Genomic DNA, 21,810 nt, shown 5'->3' on the forward strand with positions numbered 1-21,810 from the left:
CCCCTCCCCCTTGTTTACTTCTTGGACAGGACGGTGGCACTGCGCCTGCGCACTTCGCTGGATGGCTCCACCTTCAGGGTTTGAGCCCTATGACTTACCCTCACGGTTCAAGTTCAACCACCCCATTCAGAGAGATAGTAACATCCACTCCTCCTCTAAAATAGGCAAGGGCGCTACCACTGTCGGGGATTGAGGTGAATTTCATATCCGGATGTGACAGCACGTTGACCCGGAAAAGGGGGGAGCCGCATCTGTGGATCCTCGGCCGCGGCTATGGAGGGAGCCGGTTACAGGGTAAGCACAGCGATCGCGTTCTTTCTCTTCTGTCTATATGAAACCGTCCCCTCCAGTGGTCAACTCTCTCCCCTCAAGACATGCCTGGGCTCTGGTAGCCCGTCCTATCCGTAGAAAATACACCGTTCCCTGATAAACGCTCGGTCGCCCTTCCCTCCACTGCCCTAGGGAAGTCCCACTTATCTTTTGGCCCTGCCTCCTGGGCTGCTGAGATATTCATCTGGGCCCGCCCCTTTTGGAATGCAGTTTTCCCCTTCTACCCCAATTTGTCTTCCTCCTCCTTCCACCCTCCACTGCCCCGCGGACATTTCGCTGGTATTCACGATTCACCAGTCCGGATCTCATGCCCTAGGTATGCATTCTCCGGACCCCGCCCCTTGGGGAAATAGCGACTCCCTCTGCCTGACCCCATTGGCTCCCGTCTGGGTCCCGCCCCTTGGGTGTCTTTTGAGCTTGGGCCCCATTCCTCATTGGTTCCCATCCGCAGGTGGTGTTTGAGAAGGGAGGTGTGTACCTGCACACCAGTGCCAAGAAGCATCAAGATCCGGACTCCCTCATCGCTGGCGTCATCCGTGTTGTGGAGAAGGTGGGCCAGGAGGGAGCAGGGCTCGGGCAGACCCAGATCGTGATGGAGGCTACATCTATAGGAGGGATGGTTTGGTTGTCAGCGATGGGATCTTAGAAAGAGGGGCTGGGACTGGAGAGAGACAGGGCTTTGTCAAGCTGAGATTCCAAAATGAGGAATAAGTGTGGCAGTATGGTTTGGAGAGTTAGAAGGAGAGCCCCTCTAACCCCTTTTTCCTTCCCTCAGGACAATGACGTCCTCCTGCACTGGACTCCCGTAGAGGAAGCTGGAGATGCCACCCAAATCGTCTTCTCCAAGAAGGTAGACTTTCCTCACTTCCTCCTTCTCCACTTGCATTTTTCAAATTGAGGCAGTGGAAGGAGTATGAAAGATCTGGTACAATCTCAGACCTACCCTTGGGGTAAATGGGATCCTGTTTGATTTCCTTGTCTCTGAAATGGGGCTGAAGATGCCCATTCATGCAAAGGAAGCAGATATCGTGAGGTTCGTGGCCATGGGGACAGCTGCCCCCTCAACCTGTTACTTCGTAGGAGAGCCCTGCCAGGACATGAGAGGATAACTCAGACTGTGGCTCTGAGTTTCATGGGCTGTTAGCCCAGAAGAACTTGAAGAAGTGTGGCATTTCCTCTGGGGCGGTCCTGCCATCATGTCCGTAGAGAAAACAGGACTTGACTGAGGCTACTCATCCACTTCGAGAGCAGCACTCCCTCCATCCTTGCCCTTCTCATCACATAGTCCTCTGAGGTTTCTTGCCATGTCCTGTGCTAGACAGTGCTGGCACCCAGAGATGAGTTAAGCCCAGACCCTGCCTAAGGTCTCTCCCTCATTCTCTTTTTGAGAAATTGAGGCTCCTTTCCAGAGGTCAGAAAAGCTAGGAGAGCCCTGGCTAGGTAGCTCAGTTGGTTAGAACATCATCCCAATACACCAAGGTTGCAGGTTCTATCCCCAGTCAGGGCACATACAAGAACCATCTGATGAAGGTGCATAATAAGTGGAATAACAAAGCGATATTTCTCTCTTCTCTCTCTAAAATCAACTTTTTAAAACACTAGAGGTGTTGGGACTTGGGTTTGAACCCAGGCATGCTGGGAGCCTCGCCTTTTCCTGGGGAGCAGACAATTGGGCTTGGATTCTGAAGATGAGAAGGGGGCAGGAGGAAGTGATTTCAGGTCAAAGGAAGAAAGGGGATGTGTCGAGAGGGGTTTGCTGGACAGGTGGTTGGGCCTGCGTTACCAGGCTCAGAACCCTGGACCTGTCCTGGACGCCTGAGGGAAAAATAAGTGTAAAAAGCGCCCTGGTGGGGAATGTGGGACATGGACCAAAGGACTGAAGGAAGGGAGATCGAGAGATTGGAAGCTAGAAGGTCAGGGAGGGGGCAGATACGATTAGCCAGGGGGAGAGGATGAAGTTTCATCTGGGTCATAGGGTTTCAAATAACGTCGGGGGCTAACATGGAGATTCCAGACCCACTCCTCCACCCCTCCAAGGGAGGTAGGGCAGAAACAACTGGGAGCTTGCACTTTTCACAAACCTGGAAGTCAGTCTGAGTGTTCTTGAGAATGTCGTTATCTTCCTTGACACTTGTATTTTCAAATAACAGAAACCCATAGGGTGGGCTTCAGCAGAAAGGGCATTCAGGGTACATTCAGCTCCAAGGAACACAAAACCAGACTGATGACAGATTAAGCAGACAGGATCATTTCTCTCATCTCACAAGACTCCCAGAGGTGTAGGGCTGCTGGCCTCAATTGCTGATGTCAGGGCCTGGATCACTGAGACACTACTATGATTGCTTAGATGGCCTTTATTTTATTTTGTTTTTTAGATTTTTTTTTTTAGACTTTATTTATTCATTTTAGAGAGAGAAGAAAGAGAGAGAAAGGGGGAGGAGCAAGAAGCATCAACTCCCATATGTGCCTTGACCAGGCAAGCCCAGGGTTTCAAACCGGTGACCTCAGCATTCCAGGTCGATGCTTTATCCGCTATGCCACCACAGGTCAGGCTTACCTAGGTGGCCTTTAAATACCTGCTTTGGTTCCAGTTTTTTTTCTTCTATTTATTCATTTTAGAGAGGAGAGAGAGTGAGAGAGAGAGAGAAGGAAGGGGAAGGAGCAGGAAGTATCCACTCCCATATGTGCCTTAACCAGGCAAGCCCAAGGTTTTGAACTGGTGACCTCAGTGTTCCAGGTCGATGCTTTACCCACTGTGCCACCACAGGTCAGGCAGCGTCTACATTTTTTCTTTCTTTCTAATATTTAGAGAAAGAGAAGAAAGGAGAAGATGACAAACATCAGTTTGTTGTTCCACTTATTTATTTAGTCATTGGTTGATTTTGTATGTGCCCTGACCGGGGATCAAACCCACATGTACAGAGACAACACTAACCAACTGAGCTGCCCGGCCAGGTCCTATAGCATCTACCTTTTAAGGCAAGAAGAAGTGGGCAGACAGGGTGTCAATCACATCTTTCCTCATCAGGAAAAACAAGATTTCTCAGAAACCCTCTGCACTGGTTAGGAATTGTGTTTGGCTGTGCATAGCAGAAATAGTACTTGAAGCTCATTCCTCTTCTATTAAAAAGTATAGGTTTGGCCTGACCAGGCGGTGGCGCAGTGGATAGAGCGTCGGACTGGACACTGAGGACCCAGGTTCGAGACCCCGAGGTCGCCAGCTTGAGCACGGGCTCATCTGGTTTGAGCAAAAGTTCACCAGCTTGGATCAAGGTCACTGGCTCGAGCAAGGGGTTACTCAGTCTGCTGAAGGCCCATGGTCAAGGCACATATGAGAAAGCAATCAATGAACAACTAAGGTGTCTCAATACGCAACGAAAAACTAATGATTGATGCTTCTCATCTCTCCCTTCCTGTCTGTCTGTCCCTGTTTATCCCTCTCTCTGACTCTCTGTCTCTGTAAAAAAAAAAAAAAAAAAAAAGTACAGGTTCGCCTGACCAGGCAGTGGTACAGAGGATAGAGTGTTGGCCAGGGATGCTGAGGACCCAGGTGCGAAACCCTGAGGTTGCCAGCTTGAGCATAGGTTCATCCGGCTTGAGCGTGGGGTCATAGACATGACCCCATGGTCACTGGCTTGAGTCCAAAGGTCACTGGCTTGAAGTCCAAGGTTGCTGGCTTGAGCCCAAGGTTGCCGGCCCTAACAAGGGATCACTTGGTCTGCTGTAGCCCCCCAGTCAAGGCACATATGAGAAAGCAATCAATGAACAACTAAGGTACCACAACTATGAGTTGCTGCTTCTCATCTCTCTCCCTTCCTGTGTGACTGTCCCTGTTTGTACCCCCTTTCTCTCTCTCTCGCTGAAAAAGAAAAAAGTACAGGTTCACGTGTCATCAATGACCCAGTTTCCTTCCATTCTCACTATACCATTCTCCACATGTTGTATCCATCCTCAAGGCTCTCATGGTCTAAAAAGGATGCTGGAGCTCCAGCCCTTTTGACTGTTTTTGCTCACTCTACATTTGTGTTGCAGATTGGCCAAAGAACTTTGCTCATCATGACTACTCAAGGAAGTATGCTGCTAGAGCAGTCACCATCTTAAAAGTCACCATTCCTTGTGATAGAGGGAAAGAGCTCTAGAGGTCTTCCCCCCACAATGAAATGACCCATCCAGGAAGTGATACATCCCAGCCCCTTGGCCAGAACTGCTCACCTGGCTCCACCCAGCCAATAGAGTTCAATGAGCTGTGAATCTGCTGTTCGCCTGAGAGGCAGAGAGCTGCTAATATTTGGCAAATAGCATAGAGGACAGTGATGGCTTTGCCACGGGTGGATCAGGAGTCGTGTGAATGGGTGTCTCTGCTAGTTCTTGGCCCTCCCCTCCTGGCCCTAGTTTGTTGCTATAGCTCTAAATACCAAGTCGCCCTTCCGCAGCACCCAACAGTGTACCAGAGGGTGTTCATTCTTGTACGTGCCTTTTTCCAGTATTTCCTTTCTTCATACTCCCCATAGATACTCTCTCAGCTGCCATTGGGTAGAGCAGGGTCTGTAGGCCACTTGAAACTGCACAGGATGCTGGGAAAGTGAATAGTAGAGTTCACTTTCTGTTATGAGAGGCGCTCAGTCAGCCTGGAAGCAGCAGCAGAAATGGCTGTTGGGTAGACTAACAAGTCTGGGTCCTTCTGCTGTTGCTCTAATCAAGCAAGGTTTGTTGCAGGAGTTCCAAAACATTCCAGTTACTTTAAGCAGCAAGGGATTACATGCAAAAAAGTGGAGGCTTATGGAATTTTACTGGGGCTGGAGGAACAGTATGGACACTTCAGAACTGACCTGACAGCGAAGCTGCCACCACTGCCAAGATGAGGGCTGTGGTGAATGGGACTGGCATTGGAGCTGTTGGGTTCAGGAGCACATCACTGCTACTCGGCCCCCCACAGAGCTAGTGGCTGGGCCCTGGAAGGCTGGCTGGCCTCACCACTGCCCAGCTACCTAAGTGCAGGAAGATTTAGACCAGGGGTCCCCAAACTTTTTACACAGGGGGCCAGTTTACTGTCCCTCAGACCGTTGGAGGGCCAGACTATAAAAAAAAACTATGAACAAATCCCTATGCACACTGCACATATCTTATTTTAAAGCATAAAAAAAAAAAAAAAAAAAAAAAAAAAACGGGAACAAATACAATATTTAAAATAAAGAACAAGTAAATTTAAATTAACAAACTGACCAGTATTTCAATGGGAACTATGGGCCTCCTTTTGGCTAATGAGATGGTCAATGTGCTCCTCTCACTGACCATCAATGAAAGAGGTGCCCTTTCCAGAAGTGCGGCAGGGGCCGGATAAATGGCCTCAGGGGGCCGCATGCGGCCTGTAGGCCATAGTTTGGGGACCCCTGATTTAGACAGATGAGGCTCCTGTTTGCTCATCAGCCAAACAGGGCCATAATGGCCGAAAGTTGCCCTCACCTAATTTCTGCTTTACAGATCTGAGTATATGTGATTGGTAGACTCTATCTTGTTTCGGGCACTCTAGCTGCAAGGGAGTTTGGGAAATGTTTTTAGGCCTTATAGTTAGGGCTTTGATTGTTTTTAATTTTTGTGTATGGTCACAAATAATAGTCTAATTCTTTTGCATGAGGCGCTCTAATTTTCCCAGCACCATTTATTGAAGAGACTTTTTTTTCCTTCATTTTTTGTTTTTTGGCTCCATTGTCAAAAATTATCTGCCCGTATACATATGGGTTTATATCTGGGCTCTCAGTTCTCTTCCATTGGTTTGTGTATCTCTCTCTGCCGATACCATATTGTTTTCATTATTGTTGCTTTGAAGTATAATTTGAAGTCAGGAAGTGTGATGCCTTCAGCTTTGTTCTTTTTCTCTCAGGATTGCTCAGTGGTGGCTGTCCCCTGTGACCAGGTCACCTCAGTCCCACCACAGCACCCCTGTGGGGGAATGTGGTGATGGGGTTCTGAGCTCATGAAATCCCAGCGCTGTCCCCTGCAACTAGATGCTGCTGGTAGTACAACTGCAACAGGTTGGGGTGGGTGACCTGGGAGAGGTCAGCTGGCGCACTCACGGCTTTGTTCTCCTCCCAGTCATGGCAACTGCCAGACCTCAGCTGCTTCATGCCAGCATCTTCACCTTGGTATCTCCACCCGTCGCTGGGATCAGCCGCAATGCTCCTGCTGCTCAGGGAAGATTGCTTCTGCCTCTCCAGTTCTCAGGGCTGCGGATAACGTGCTCTGTAGCCTGATGCTCACTGCTACAGCTTCTTCTGGGACCTGCTGCTAGCTCTGGGAGAGGAGGGGCCGGGCTCCGTGGCTTTGTTTTTCTGCTTAGTAATGGTGGCTGCGAGACAACTGTGGGTGTCCCTCTGCGCTCCGTCACCTTCCTGGTCACTGGGCTACATTGCAGTGGGCAGGGAACATTCACTGTGCATCTCTGCTCCTCGAGGCTGTAGGGAGTGCAGGTGGCAGCCTGACTTCCTCTCTCCTGAGACCCTCCGTGAGCTCTGGGCTGCACCCAGCCATCTCTGCTCTGCTCCCTTCCCTCCTATTTGCTCCAGTTCACCCACCTTCAGGTGTTTCAGTGTGGGGAATCTCTCAACTGCATGTGTTGAGCAGTAAATCCTTTGTTGAAATATAACTGTTCAGTTACCCTAATGTAACTCAGTTAGTTAGAGCATCATGCTGGTATGCCAGGGTTGTGAGTTCTATCCTTTGACAGGGCATATACGAGAATCAACCAATGTATGCATAAAAAATAAGTGGAACGGCCCTGGCCGGTTGGCTCAGTGGTAGAGCGTCGGCCTGGCGTGCAAGAGTCCTAGGTTCGATTCCCGGCCAGGGCACACAGGAGAAGCGCCCATCTGCTTCTCCACCCCCCCCCCTCCTTCCTCTCTGTCTCTCTCTTCCCCTCCCGCAGCCAAGGCTCTATTGGAGCAAAGTTGGCCCAGGCGCTGAGGATGGCTCTGTGGCCTCTGCCTCAGGCTCTAGAATGGCTCTGGTCGCAACAGAGCGACGCCCCAGATGGGCAGAGCATCGCCCCCTGGTGGGCATGCCGGGTGGATCCCGGTCGGGCACATGCGGGAGACTATCTGACTGCCTCCCCGTTTCCAACTTCAGAAAAATACAAAAAAAAAAAAAAGTGGGCCTGACCTGTGGTGGCGCAGTGGATAAAGAGTCAACCTGGAAATGCTGAGGTCGCCGGTTCAAAACCCTGGGCTTGCCTGGTCAAGGCACATATGGGAATTGATGCTTCTAGCTCCTCCCCCCTTCTCTCTCTCTGTCTCTCCCTCTCCTCTCTAAAATGAATAAATAAATTAATTAATTTTTTAAAAAGTGGAACAACAAATTGATATCTCTCTCTCTCTCTTCCTTCCTTTTTCTAAAATCAATAAAGGACAGTTTCTTTAATGTTTATTTTATTGATTTTAGAGCGAGACCAGGAGAGAGACAGGAACATCTGTTCCTGTATGTGCCCATATCGGGCATCAAACCAGTAACCTCTGTGCTTTGGGACGATGCTCTAACCAACCTGGCTACCCAATGAGGACTAATATCAATAAGGAAGATTTTTTTTTAAGTGAGGGGATGGGAGATAGACAGACTCCCACATGCATCCCCAACCAGGATCCACCCAGCAACCCGTCTGGGGCCAAAGTTCAAATCAGCCGAGCTATCCTCAGTGCCCAGGGCTGATGTTCGAACCAGTCAAGCCACTGTCTGTGAGAGAGGAAGACAGAGAAGGAGGAGAGGGAGGGGTGGAAAAGCAGATGGTCGCTTCTCATGTGTGCCCTGACCGAGAATCAAATGCAGGATGTCTGCACAGTGGACTGACACTCTATCCACTGAGCCAACTGGCCAGGCTGTAAGAATTTTTAAAAAAAAGAATTACAACTCCTCTTGTTGAAACTTCAAGGGGAGAGACCAGGGGAACCTCTCACGCTGTCATTCTTCTAACGTCACTCCTCATGCTATTTTTATAACCTGTGGACCAGCTACTTTTTTTATTGAAATAGAATTTACTTAACACAGAGATCTTTAGATTTTTGAAGTGCATAATTCAGCGTTTTTCAGTATTCACAAGATTCTGCAACCCTAGCCAGTGTCCAATTCCAGAACATTTTGTCATGATCAAAAGAAATTGTAGCCTGACCAGGCGGTGGCGCAGTGATAGAGCGTCGGACTAGGATGCGGAAGACCCAGGTTCGAGACCCCGAGGTTACCAGCTTGAGCACAGGCTCATCTGGCTTGAGCAAAAAGCTCACCAGCTTGGACCCAAAGTCGCTGGCTCAAGCAAGGGGTTACTTGGTCTGCTGAAGGCCCGCGGCCAAGGCATATATGAGAAAGCAATCAATGAACAATTAAGGTATCGCAACGAAAAACTGATGATTGATGCTTCTCATCTCTCCGTTCCTGTCTGTCTGTCCCTATCTATCCCTCTCTCTGACTCTCTCTCTGTCTCTGTAAAAAAAAAAAAAAGAAACTGTAGCTATAAGTAGTCCTTCCTTCCCTGAGTTCCTGGCAACCACTAACCTACTTTCTGTCTCTAAGATTTGCCTCTTCTGGACATTTCACATACTATAGCTAGGATCATACAGTTGTGGTCTTTTGTGACTGGCTTCTTTTATTAATATTTAGGACACTTCCACGGTTCATCCGTGTTGGAGCATGGAGCATGGTGAATCAACTGTGTGACTCAAACACATTTACTTTATTCATCAGTTTGGTGGACATTTTGGGTTGCTTCCACTTTTTTTTTTCATTGATTTTTACAGTGAGAAGGGGGCATGGAACAAGAAGTCCAGCTCATAGTTCTTCACTTTAGTTGTTCATTGATTGCTTATTGTATGTGCCTTGACCCGGCAAGCCTGGGGTTTCAAACTGGCGACCTCAGCGCTCCAGGTCCATGCTCTGTCCACTGTGCCACCATAGGTCAGGGTGCTTCCCCTTCTTTGCTATCGTGAACAGTGCAGCTATGAATGTTCATGTATGAGTTCCTGTGGGACATTTATATTCGTTTCTGTAGGATTCATACCTACAAGTGGGACTGCTGGGTCACGTGGTAATTCCATGTTCCCCTTGTTGATGAACTGCATGACTTCCCACAGCAGCTGCACCACTGTACATTCCCACCTCCATCTTCCCAACACTTGTTATTACCTGTCTCCTTTATTCTAGCCATTCTGGTGGGCACGCAGGGGTATCCGATGTGGCTCTGATTTGAGCTGCCCTAGTGAATACCACTTACTTCAACACTGCGACCCCGGGAGTCCGACGGCAGAGCACCCTGCCCGTCTACCTGCTGCCAGGTGGTAGTGCTTTGATGAGCGTCACCGGGAGACATGGCTTGCAGTCCTGACCCAGTCCAGTCCTTAGCTGTTCTGGATAACCCTGGTGCCCTCTTTGTGCCTCAGTTTCTCTCTGTGCAGAGGGGCTGTTTTCCAAGATAGTCTCGTGGCTCTGATCTGGAAACTCAATCCACAACCTCTCTTTTCCTTTGATTCCCCAAGGATGCCAGTGCAGGGGACTCCTGCACCTCAGAGGAGGAGCCGACCTTTGACCCCGGCTATGAACCCGACTGGGCTGTCATCAGCACTGTGAGGCCACAGACCCGCCACTCAGAACCCACAAGAGGTAAGCTGAGCTAGTACCCCTGGGGGGCAGGTGGTGACACATCTTACTGTCAGTGGTCATGGCTCCATGGGCTTCACTGCCCACAGTCAGGATGGCCGCCCAGCACTGGCCTTCCAGTCCTGGGAGAGTGGGTGGCGATGCAGGCTGTCCTCAGCCCAGGTTAGCACGGCCAGCATCTCCAGGGGCTGCAGACTTGCTCACTCTGCCAGGCTCCCTGATTGGCTGTGGGCACCCCACATGAGTCTAAGCCATGGGAGTCTGTATCTTCAGGGTGACAGGTGAATTCAGGCCATCTTGGAGTGTCACAGGGCATGGGTGGCACCAGGGGAGGCCTCTCATCCCTCCGGGGCTGGAGGAGCCTTCCAGAAAAAGGTAGTGCCTGGCACTGATGACATTTGGCATGGGGCACCAGCCTTTCCTTGTGGCTCCAGAGTGAGGTCTGGAGCAAAGAGAAGGTTGGAGGTGACGGGGCAGGGGCAGCCGTGAGGAATCTGGTCTGCGTCCTGAGGGCCACAGGGCGCTGATTTCGGAGCAAACACATGTCTCCCGGTCTGGGCTCCGTGACATTTTAGTCATTCTGTTTCATGGAAATGTGGGGTGACCCAGAGCTTCCAGAGGGCAGGGCTTGGGGCTGCTTCATGGTGGGCTCACAGGACATGACTGTGTTATCCCCTCGGTGCAGAGTCCAGCCTGTCCCGGGACTCTTGGGCCTTCTCGGTGAGCCTGGGGGAGCTCAAGTCCATCCGCCGGTCCAAGCCCGGCCTCAGCTGGGCCTACCTGGTCCTGGTGACCCAGGCCGGAGGTTCCCTGCCTGCCCTGCACTTCCACCGCGGGGGCACCCGCGCCCTGCTCCGCATCCTCAGCCGCTACCTGCTGCTGGCCAGGTGAGTCTTCTCCCAGCGCCGGGCCTTTGTGCCAGGCCCTGTCCCTCTACAGCCAAAGCTGGCCCCTCAGGGCTGTGAGAAACACAATTCAGGATGATTTCAAGGCAGAAAAAGGGAATTGACTGGCACGTGTAACCACAAAGCCAAAGGGTAGTTTGGTTTCAGGCAGGCTTGGGGTCCTAGGATATTGGAAAAAGTTGATTGCTTCCAAGTTTCTGTCCTCAGGGAAGGCCCTCATTGGCCTGGGTTGTGTGCCCACCCCTGGGGCCCAGCTCTGGTCCCAGGCAGTAGTTGGGACCCTTAGCACCTGGAGGGAGGAGGGGGCAGACGCAGGGCCCTCTGTGTGTGTGTGTGTGTGTGTGTGTGTGTGTGTGATCAAAGCACGTCCCTCCAGCTCCCCACAGGACTCCCGCCTCTACCTCGTCTTCCCCCATGACTCCTCTGCCCTCTCCAACTCCTTCTACCACCTCCAGCTCTTCGACCAGGACAGCTCCAATGTGGTGTCTGTGAGTCCCCAGGCTGAGGGTTGTGTGGAGGGAGGGGGGACTGTGGTTGGGGTGAGGCTGTGACCGACCCTTGGCCCTGTCCCCAGCGCTTCCTCCAGGACCCCTACTCCACCACCTTCAGCAGCTTCTCCCGTGTGACCAACTTCTTCCGGGGAGCTCTGCAGCCACACCCTGAGGGGGCCTCCCCCGACCTCCACCCAGTCCCCGACGATGAGCCTGAGCCTGGGTTCGAGGTCATTTCCTGTGTGAGTATCAGGGTAGACCCCATTACTTTTGCCTGTCACCTTGGCCATGTGACTGCTTTTCCCAGGGCCTCAGTGTCCTCCCTGGAAAAGTGGGGATAATAATGGCCCCACCCTCACCAGGTAGTGTGAGTGACTGTGGAAAGTGCTAACAGCTTGTGCTCCTGGTGCTTGTTAACGGTTGGGGGGGCCCTTCCAGGCTTGGGGGTGACTTTGTCACTGCCTGTTGAGCTAAGGGCTGAGGTGACCTTAAGGTGGCCTGGCATAGGGGTCAGGGGTACTGTGGGGTCCCCCACAGACAGGGCTCACTTGCCTCGTGTCCTGTAGGTGGAGCTGGGTCCTCGGCCGGCGGTGGAGCGGGCACCTCCGGTCACAGAGGAGGAGTGGGCCCGCCACGTGGGCCCTGAGGGCCGCCTGCAGCAGGTCCCCGAGCTGAAAGCCCGGATCTTCTCAGGAGTGAGGCGCCGGGTTTGTGAGGGAGGCAGGGCTGGGGCTGCAGGCTGCCAGGGGGCCCCCCTCTGAGCTGCCTGCCTGCCCCATCCCCAGGGTCTGAGTCCCAGCCTGAGGCGAGAGGCCTGGAAGTTCCTCCTGGGATACCTCCGCTGGGAGGGTTCAGCTGAGGAGCACAAGGCCCACATGCGCAAAAAAACGTGAGTGGGAGGCTCCTGCCCCGCCTGTTCTGGCTCCGGCCCCTGACTGCCCGGCCTCCCATGTTGATGGGAGGCTGGTGGTGCATGCGTGCCAGTGGCCGGCAGGTGTGCACACACATTGCTCTCCAGACATTGGTGCGAGCCTGTCACGTGCTGGGCACCACGGGGGCCCCCGCTCCGTTGCTGTTTTTATCCTGTCACCACACTTTGCTCTCAAAATTCCTGAACTCTCCTCATTCCCTGTATATATTGTGCCCCTGCTGTGCATCCTGGTCCCCACACCAGAGGTGGTGACAGACGCAACAGAAGCCCGTGTCAGGAAATACCAGGAGGGGGCCGGGCTGGGTCTGCGTGGGCAGAGGGGCTGTGAGGCGCTGACCCGGGCGGAGCCTGGGGGACCCAGGCGCTGGCAAGGTGTCTGCAGGCCCACCCCTCTCTCCCCGCAGGGACGAGTATTTCCGCATGAAGCTGCAGTGGAAATCCGTGAGCCCGGAGCAGGAGCGGAGAAACTCACTGCTGCACGGATACCGCAGTCTCATCGGTGCGTTGGGGCCTGGAGGGGACCTTGTTGGGGGAGATGGGAGTGAACCAGGGTGGGAGGGGCCAAGGACTGGGCGGGGGCGGGAGCCAGCCTCCTTGGGTTTAAATTCCAGCTCTGCCACTACTTAACTGCGAGACATTGGCAAGTGATTTTAGCTCTGTGCCTCAGTTTCCCCATCTGTGGACGGTTCATAACCATCAGTGCTAGGTGGACATGGGGAGCATGCGCCTGTCTCCACAGTGGGCAGGTGGTTGTGGGACCGGCCCACATCTGCTGGGGGTCTGCCAGCAAGAGGAGAGGAAGCCAGCGACAGTGGCCAACAAGGACGCGCCCCACCCCCCACACCTTTCTCACCTTTGTACCCTGCACCCTATCCTTCAGAGAGAGACGTGAGCCGCACGGACAGGACCAACAAGTTCTATGAGGGTCCTGAGAACCCAGGGCTGGGCCTGCTGAATGACATCCTTCTCACCTACTGCATGTACCACTTCGACCTTGGTGGGCACTGGTGGGAGGGGGTTGCCGTCAGGGGTGCTGAGAGCCTGGGAGGGGCTCTGACCTCCTGTCCCCGCAGGCTACGTCCAGGGCATGAGTGACCTTCTCTCCCCAATCCTCTACGTTGTTCAGAACGAGGTGGATGCCTTTTGGTGTTTCTGTGGCTTCATGGAGCTTGTGGTAAGGCTCAGGGTGGGGGTGGGAGATGGGCCCCCTTCAAGGGGTGGGGTGCAGGCCCTCACGTGACCCTCCCCCCACAGCACGGGAACTTTGAGGAGAGTCAGGAGACCATGAAGCGGCAGCTTGGGCAGCTCCTGCTGCTCCTCCGAGTGCTGGACCCACCGCTCTGTGACTTCCTGGGTATGTGTCTTGGTGGGTGGGTAGGGGACAGCAGTGCCACAGATGTTGCCAAGAGTCTCTGGGAATTAGTGGCCACAGTGTCCAGGACATTTGGTTCCAATCCACACAAAAATGCCCAGCATAACGCAGAACCCAGAACTTACCTGTGAAAGCAGGATTGCAATTTGTAGCAAAACCTCAGCAGTGGCGGGTGTGTGCACGCTGCTGTGTGCTGCCCCCCCCCCTCCCCGCTCCTCAGGCAACCTCTGAGCATCTCTTATCTCCACCCACCTCAAGCCAGAGATTGGAAACAGGTTCTCTGGCCTCCTGGTGCTGGGACTGCTGCAATTCTGGTTTTAAAGTGTTTTTTCAGCCTGACCTGTGGTGGCTCAGTGGATAAAGTGTCGACCTGGAAATGCTGAGGTCGCCGGTTCGAAACCCTGGGCTTGCCTGGTCAAGGCACATATGGGAGTTGATGCTTCCAGCTCCTCCCCTCCCTTGTCTCTCTCTGTCTCTCCTCTCTCACTCTCTCTGTCTCTCCCTCTCCTCTCTAAAATGAATAAAAAATTTTTTTTTGAAGTGTTTTTTCATGCCTGAGCAGGTGGTGGCACAGTGGATAGAGCATCGGCCTGAGACGCAGAGGACCCAGGTTCAAAACCCCGAGGTCGCCAGCTTGAGCGCAGGCTTGTCTGGCTTGAGCACTGGTTCACCAGCTTGTGTGGGGTTGCCAGTTTGAGTGTGGGATCATAGACATGACCCATGGTCACTGGATTGAGCCTAAGGTCACTGGCTTGAGCAAGGGGTCACTGGCCGGGCTAGAGCCCCCTGGTAAAGGGCCATATGAGAAAGCAATCAATGAACAACTAAGGTGCCACAACAATGAGTTGATGTTTCTCATCTCTCTCCCTTCCTGCCTGTCTGTCTGTCTGTCCGTCTCTTGCTAAAAATAAAATAAGCCTGGCCAGGATGGCACAGTGGATGGAGTGTCAGACTGGGATGCAGAGGACCCAGGTTCGAGACCCCGAGGTCGCCAGCTTGAGCGCAGGCTCATCTGGTTTGAGCAAAAGCTCACCAGCTTGGACCCAAGGTTGCTGGCTCGAGCAAGGGGTTACTTGGTCTGCTGAAGGCCCACAGTCAAGGCAATATGAGAAAGCAATCAATGAACAACTTAGGTGTCGCAATGCACAACGAAAAACTAATGATTGATGCTTCTCATCTCTCTGTCCCTGTCTATCCCTCTCTCTGTCTCTGAAAAAAATAAAATTTTTACTTGTCAACCCTGGCCAGTTTGCTCAATGGGTAGAGTGTCAGCCTGGCATGTGGACATTCTGGGTTCAATCCCCGGTCAGGGCACACATGAGAAGCAACCATCTGCTTCTCTTCCTTTCCCTCTCTCCCTTCTCTCTCTCTCTCTCTTCTCTCTCCTCTCATAGCCAGTGGCTTGATTGGTTTGAGCATTGGCCTCAGGCACTGAGGATAATTCAGTTCAGTCTAGCATCAGCCCTTAGTCAGGGCTCATGTGGGACTCTATGTTCCCTTCTCTCACTGAAAAAAAAAAAATTTGACCTGACCTCCTGGACATTTAGGTTATGTGCAGTTTTTCATCATGAGGAATATAGTCTGTTTCTTTAGGTAAAATTCCAGAGAGTAAAATTGTATCTAGGGCAGTACATATTTTTACACCCTTTGAAATGTCTGTCCCCACCGTTGCTTTCCTGGAAAGTTATACCAACTTCTGTTTTTGGTTTGTTTGTTTTAATTGGATTTTATTGGGTTAGCTTGTAGTTTCCTCACGCCCCCGCCAGCCCTGGGTCTCACTGCATCCCTCCACATCAGATCGGAAAACCAGGGCCGCCTCACCTGGTCTGGGGTTCGGAAGGCAGGATGGGAGAGGTTCCTGTTGACAGAGCATTCCTGTCTTGGCCCAGAGGCCTTCCCACACTGGGCATGAGTGACTTGCCTAGACAGGTGGAGAGTCTCACAGCCAGAAGACAGTCTCAGTCGCACCCCTGGGCACACTGTGAATGAGGATGAGACCAGCACTGGTTTTGAGCCTGTTCTTCGCTTAGCCACTTTTCCCCTGCTGTCCTCTAGATTCCCAGGACTCTGGCTCTCTGTGTTTCTGCTTCCGGTGGCTGCTCATCTGGTTCAAGAGGGAATTCCCCTTCCCAGATATCCTTCGGCTGTGGGAGGTGGGCCAACTGGCATGGGTGTGAGGCCCGGGGAAGGTGGGCAAGCGCGGACCTGGGTGGAACCTCAAGCAGAGGCTGGGCAGTGACCCCTCCCTCTGGCAATACCTAGGTGCTGTGGACGGGGCTTCCGGGCCCCAATCTGCACCTGTTGGTGGCCTGCGCCATCCTGGACATGGAGCGGGACACCCTCATGCTTTCGGGCTTTGGCTCCAATGAGATCCTCAAGGTGAGCCCTGACCCTCCTGGTCCCCACCTTCTCCTTGCCCATCCTGACTTGCGCAGAGGAGACACGGCGGCTGGCTGGGAGTTCCGTGCAGTCTGGCACTGTGTCTATTCCACAGGACTTGGCAGTGGTCGGAACTCAAAGTAGGGTTGTTCAAAGTACGGTTAGCTCTGAGCACTGCAGCTGTGAGACCAGATATTTTTCTCCTACCCATCCCATGGCTTGCAGTAGTGTCCTCACAGAGCATGTGGCCTGTGTGTGAGTGGGTCCCCCAGGATATAAACCCGGACAGGCTGGCCACAGCGATGGGGCTTGGTGCTATTTCCCTTCCCAGTGTCCTGCATCTGGCAAGCAGCCTGGGACAATGTGACCTCCCTAATCCCCCAGCTCCACTCTGAGCCCCAAGAGGGCCAGCCCCACCCGTCTTCCCTCCATTGTGTGGCACACAGTAGGTGCTCTGGCGGTGGTGGCTGAGTGCCTCCGGGCAGGCAGGCCTGACCCACCCCCTCCCTGCAGCACATCAACGAACTGACCATGAAGCTGAGTGTGGAGGACGTACTGACCAGGGCCGAGGCGCTCTACCGGCAGCTGACGGCCTGTGTGGTGAGTCCCCCCCTCCCAACAGCCCCACCCCAACCTCTCCTCAAAACTCTTGACTTCGCTCCCTCCTCCCCAATCCTCCAGGAGCTGCCCCACAACGTGCAGGAGGTCCTAGGTCTGGTCCCGCCCGCAGAGCCTCGCAGCCCCTCGCCTCCTTCGACCCCACTGCCACTGTTACCCACACGGACCCCACCGGCCCCACCGCTCCCCGTGGACACAGCTCCGCAGCCGGACAGCAGCCTGGAGATCCTGCCTGAGGAGGAAGAGGAAGGCGTGGACTCCTAACGTTGCTGGGCTGGCTGCAGCCTTCCCCGGAACAGCACTTTATCCAGCTCCTGCCGCGCACGACCCCACTCCAGAGGCGGGGGGTAGGGCAAGTGAAAGGGGCGGGGCTCCTGCCATGCTTCCTGTGCCCTCATTAGCTGGTTTTATTAACTGACACTTTTAATGTCCAGTTGGCCTCGTGTAGGTGTAGGAAGGAGGCTGCCAGTTGCCTTGAACTTGGATGGGGAGGGGGTTGTACGTGGTCCCCTCTGATCAATCTGTAGAGCAGGTGTCTGACCACCAACCCCTAACCCAGCCAATGAAACGTAAGAGGAGGTCCCTTGGGGATGAGTGGGGGCGCCGGGCTTTTGGAGGCAGGTCTCACTTAACTGCCGGAGTTTGGAGCTTTTGGATGAGTGAGGATGGGGTGCGACCGCTACCTAGCCGTCGTGTGGAGACACATCCTGGACTTAACCGAGATGGAAGGACCTGCAGAGCTGCTCACTCTGAGGACCGTGCTTACCAGCTTCTTGTTACTTGAGAAAAATAAACTCGTGTTTAATCCATTGCCAGCCGAGCTTTGTGTTACTTGCATCAGGCGCCATGTGTGTGGTGACAGTGGGACGGGCACTGTGATGACCATTGACCAGTGGTGCCAAACACTCTCCTCCCCCATTTAAGTCCCTCTGCCCACGCAGAAGTAGTACAGCTTCCGGGGATACGGGGTATGCACAGCCCCTTCTACCGCGAGGGCTAATGACTTTGCCTCAAGCAAACTGGGAGGCAGCTGGGCCAGGAAGGGGGCGAGACCACATGCCTTTTTGCAAAAATACTTTAATAGTGGTTGTCCAGCTGGTCCTGTGCCATGTGTAGAATTGGAGGGTAAATGCTCTCCCCCTTTTCAGACTCGTACAGGGGCTGGCTGTCCATGGGTGTCTCCGCCACCCGCACAGGCCCCCCCTCCGTGTGCCGAGGCTCCTGGTTGTTGATCAGCATGGCGGCACGCAGCGCAGACTTGACAGCCGTCTCCACCCAGCCATGCGGGTAGGCAGTGTGCTCGCCAGCAAAGTAGATGCGACCATAGGGGATCGTCCAGTTGAACTCCTGCCAATCATCCTTGTTGGTGTGCCAGAGCGTCGGCGGCTGCAACACGAAGGCGCCATGGCTGTGGGGATCGTCCACCCAACGCTTGACAATGCCTCTGCCGTCCCAGAGCCGGTACACAATCGGCCCGTGCAGCGCTGCAACGTCGTCGAGCGCCAAATTCAGAGTGTCTTCCACGCTCAGACCGGCGAACGGGGCTGATGAGTCCGACCACGTGTACGAGGCCAGCAGCAGCGCGCCCTCGTCGGGCTGCGGGTAGAATATCTCACGTGCCGGGCGGTCGGTGATCGAGTGGCCGCCCTTGATGTTTTCGTCGTGCCAGAAGGGCCGGTGGAAGCTCAGAAACACCTTGGTGGCCGACACATAGTGCAGCCCGCGCAGCGCCTCCTGCCGCTTGCGCGACAGCGGTGGCGAGAATTTCATGCCCTGCAGCGCCGGCCCGCTCGCGGTCAGTAGCACCACGTCGGCGGCCATGGTCTTTGGACTCTGGGTCCTCAGCGAGGTCCCTAAGTGTACGTGCACCTCGTGCGTCCCCTGCGTCACCGCCACGACAGGAGTGTTCAGCACCACGGGCCCGGACAGCGAGCTCAGCAGCGCGCGTGGCAGCAGGTCCCAGCCGCCCACGATGCGGCTGTAGCTGTGGGGGACCGAGACGGGAAGGAGAGAGCGGGAGGGTGATCCGGGCTCTCAGGCGCTGCCCCTTTCCACTGGCCCCGCTCTGTGCACTCCCTGGTACTTGTTCTAGTTTTCACCTAGCCGGAGCCCCCTAATCTCACTCCGTTACCCGCCAGTAACTGGCACCTGCCTCCTCCCCGGGAACACCACCTACTTACCCAGAAAATTGTGTGAGCCAAGAACCCCGCCTCTTCTCTTCTGGACCACGCCCTTCTCCCGAAACCTTTCTTACCTATTTCCTCTGGAGTCCAGAGGACCGAGGATGGGGGGGACGGACCGTCGCCAGACTCAGGCTCCCTGTCTCTCCTCCCCTTTGGCCCTTTCTCTCTACAAGCTTTGACCTTCTCGCCAGCCCCGCCCACTCAATTGCCTTGACCCCTCTGCCACTCACCCCGATTGGCCCCACAGGCCCCGCCCCTCACCGGAGCCGATCGCTGAGGCAGCTGTGCGCTCGCAGGGCCTCGGCGAAACTGCGATAGAAGAAGCCATCCTGGGACATCACGTCTCCCAGGAGCTGCGCGGCGGGTTGGCTCAGGTTCCCCTCCCCGAGGAGGTATTCCTGGAGGACGAGGCAAGTTGAACCTGCCGGTTCAGTCCCTACTCCCGCGGGGTCCCTTTCGCAGCTTAGCCTCTCCATTCCGTGGGACAACCTGCATTTCGTACAGTTTCCTAGACCTGGGCGATCCAGTCCCCACCCCCTTCTTGTGGCTTCTTGTGGCTTCTTGTGGCAGATGAGAAAACTGAAACTCAGAGAGGGGGCATGTCCAGACCCATGGTCAAGCAGGGAGGCTGCCTCAGGCCTGGGTCCCAGCCAAAGCCCATGTGCCCTCTCTTGATCCTAGTTGCAGACAGGGGCGCTGAAAGCCTCACTCACCAGGAGCGTGTGCCTGTCAAACTTCTTCATTGCCTTTCTGCAGCCCAGTGTCTCGATATCTTGGAGGGCCTGCGTGGAACAAGCAGACAGCATTGAGCTGTGGGGCAGGATGGCGGAAGCCCGGCCTGGGGTCCAAATCTGGGTTCTCTTTCTGCTCCTGCCCATGGCTGGCCATCTATCAGTCTCATTCTGACTGCCAGGCCTTTGCTCATGCTGTGTCCTCAGCCTTGCCTTCCACTGTTACTCAGATGTCACCACTCTGGGAAGTCTTCCTGAGGCATTCATGCCCCTCACCTGCCAGCACACCTGGGCACTGAAATGCTTATCCCAATTCGATGCTATTTTGCCTACATCTGTCCTAGGCTGTGAGCTCTGTGCAGGCAGGGACTGTCTCTGTCTCAATGCTGTGTCATTTTCATGCCCAGCAACTGTCTCCTGGATCATTGTATTCACCAGTCCCTCCCTTGCCCATAGTTCTCCCATGGTGTCAGCACCTGAAGACACAGAGTTCTAGCCCCTCCGCCCAGATCCACCCAGCAACCCTGTCTAGGGCCGATGCTCAAATACCAAGCTATTTTTAGTGCCTGAGGCTTTCATGCTCAGACCAATCAAGTTCTCCTCAGCACCCAGGGTCAATGCTCAAACCAATTGAGCCACTGGCTGCAGGAGAAGAAGAGGGAGAGAAGCAGATGGTAACTTCTCATGTGTGCCCTGACTGGAGATCGAACCTGGGACGTATGTACACTGGGCTGATGCTCTATCCACTAAGCAACCAGCCAGGGGCCATTGGTCATCATATCTCTCTCTCTCTTTTTTTTTTTTTTTTTTTACAGAGACAGAGAGAGTCAGAGAGAGGGGCAGATGGGCACAGACAGACAAGAACGGAGAAAGATGAGAAGCATCAATCATCAGTTTTTTGTTGCGACACCTTAGTTGTTCATTGATTGCTTTCTCATATGTGCCTTGACCATGGGCCTTCAGCAGACCGAGCAACCCCTTGCTTAAGCCAGCAACCTTGGGTCCAAGCTGGTGAGCTTTGCTCAAGCCAGATGAGCCCGCACTCAAGCTGGCGACCTTGAGGTCTCGAACCTGGGTCCTCCACATCCCAGTCCGACGCTCTATCCACTGCACCACCGCCTGGTCAGGCTAGTACCATCTCTTAAGGAAGCTCCAGTTCTAAGAACATTATCCAGGCCCCAGACCACCCTCAGTCCTCCCCCACCTCCAACCCCTGCACTTGTACCCCTGCCTCACCTCTGCTTGTCATACCAGTGGCTATCCTTCACCACTCTGTTCCAGTCTCATGTCCTCACTGCCCCATCTAATTTCAGCCCTCTTCTTTGTCCACCTGGTTTCCCTCTTGTGGCCACAGAACTTCCTGAAGGATGTGCCTTCACTCACTCACTGACTCACTTACTCACCATTCACCTCAAATTTCCCTAGGCTCACTGGACTGGGAAATGCCAATACAGAAATGGCCTGAACTCGTTGCCCACCATTGTCCAGAAAGGGAAATGGACAATTAGGAGCTGCAAGAGAAGGGTGATCCCAGCCCTCCCTGAGGAGGAGACATTGGAGCTGTTTTGTTTTGTGTTTTTTTTTTTAACAGAGACAGAGAGAGGGATAGATAGGGACAGACAGACAGGAACGGAGAGAGATGAGAAGCATCATCAATTATCAGTTTTTCGTGGCAACACCTTAGTTGTTCATTGATTGCTTTCTCATATGTGCCTTGACTGCGAGCCTTCAGCAGGCCGAGTAACCCCTTGCTCGAGCCAGCGACCTTGAGTCCAAGCTGGTGAGCTTTTGCTCAAACCAGATGAACCTGCGCTCAAGCTGGTGACCTCGGGGTCTCGAACCTGGGTCTTCTGCATCCCAGTCTGATGCTCAATCCACTGCGCCACCGCCTGGTCAGGCTGGAGCTGGTTCTTGAGGAATGAGCAGGGTTCCCTGGGTGGGAAAGTGAACTGGCCTTCCAGGCAGGGCAGACAGAATCCAGGGGAGAGAATGAAGCCTGAACTGGGGCCAGGGCTGGGGGGATAGAGGTGGGAACAGTGCAAGAGAGTCCGTGCAAAGCTGGGGGAGCAGAGAGGGAGTAGGGGGATAGGCAGTGAGGATGGCACCTGGGAGTCCCCTTTGAGACTGGGGGAGCACGGGCTGTTGTGAGGTGAGGAACTTGGGAGTATGAGAGAATTTAGGGGAAGATATTGAGCTCAGCATCAGGATACTGGGGGTTGCCAGGGGGAGATGCAAAT

At 53.9% G+C, this 21,810-nt stretch overlaps 2 protein-coding genes across 6 annotated transcripts in view; one reads left to right on the forward strand and one right to left on the reverse strand.

Annotated features, from left to right (window-relative positions):
- The first annotated feature begins 98 nt into the window (after positions 1-98).
- TBC1D17 (TBC1 domain family member 17) lies at positions 99-17,474 on the forward strand. Its single transcript, XM_066374041.1, has 17 exons — positions 99-294; positions 782-880; positions 1,106-1,180; positions 9,843-9,966; positions 10,649-10,850; positions 11,245-11,356; positions 11,443-11,601; positions 11,926-12,054; positions 12,145-12,248; positions 12,695-12,789; positions 13,171-13,287; positions 13,364-13,464; positions 13,545-13,644; positions 15,718-15,815; positions 15,925-16,041; positions 16,555-16,641; positions 16,723-17,474. The coding sequence occupies exons 1-17, from the start codon at positions 274-276 to the stop codon at positions 16,921-16,923; spliced, it is 1,941 nt and encodes a 646-aa protein (XP_066230138.1). The 5' UTR covers positions 99-273; the 3' UTR covers positions 16,924-17,474.
- A 127-nt stretch (positions 17,475-17,601) lies between these two features.
- Positions 17,602-21,810, reverse strand: part of IL4I1 (interleukin 4 induced 1) — a 42,945-nt gene continuing 38,736 nt past the window's right edge. For all 5 annotated transcript variants that reach the window (XM_066374049.1, XM_066374048.1, XM_066374051.1 and 2 more), the window contains 3 exons: positions 19,556-19,624; positions 19,104-19,240; positions 17,602-18,643 (listed from right to left, as the gene is read on the reverse strand). In XM_066374049.1, the coding sequence (XP_066230146.1) occupies positions 17,737-18,643; positions 19,104-19,240; positions 19,556-19,624 (1,113 nt within the window). In that variant the 3' untranslated portion in view covers positions 17,602-17,736. The remainder of the gene's footprint in view (positions 18,644-19,103; positions 19,241-19,555; positions 19,625-21,810) is intronic.

Source organism: Saccopteryx leptura, chromosome 3, assembly GCF_036850995.1.
Source record: "Saccopteryx leptura isolate mSacLep1 chromosome 3, mSacLep1_pri_phased_curated, whole genome shotgun sequence".
Taxonomy (NCBI): domain Eukaryota; kingdom Metazoa; phylum Chordata; class Mammalia; order Chiroptera; family Emballonuridae; genus Saccopteryx; species Saccopteryx leptura.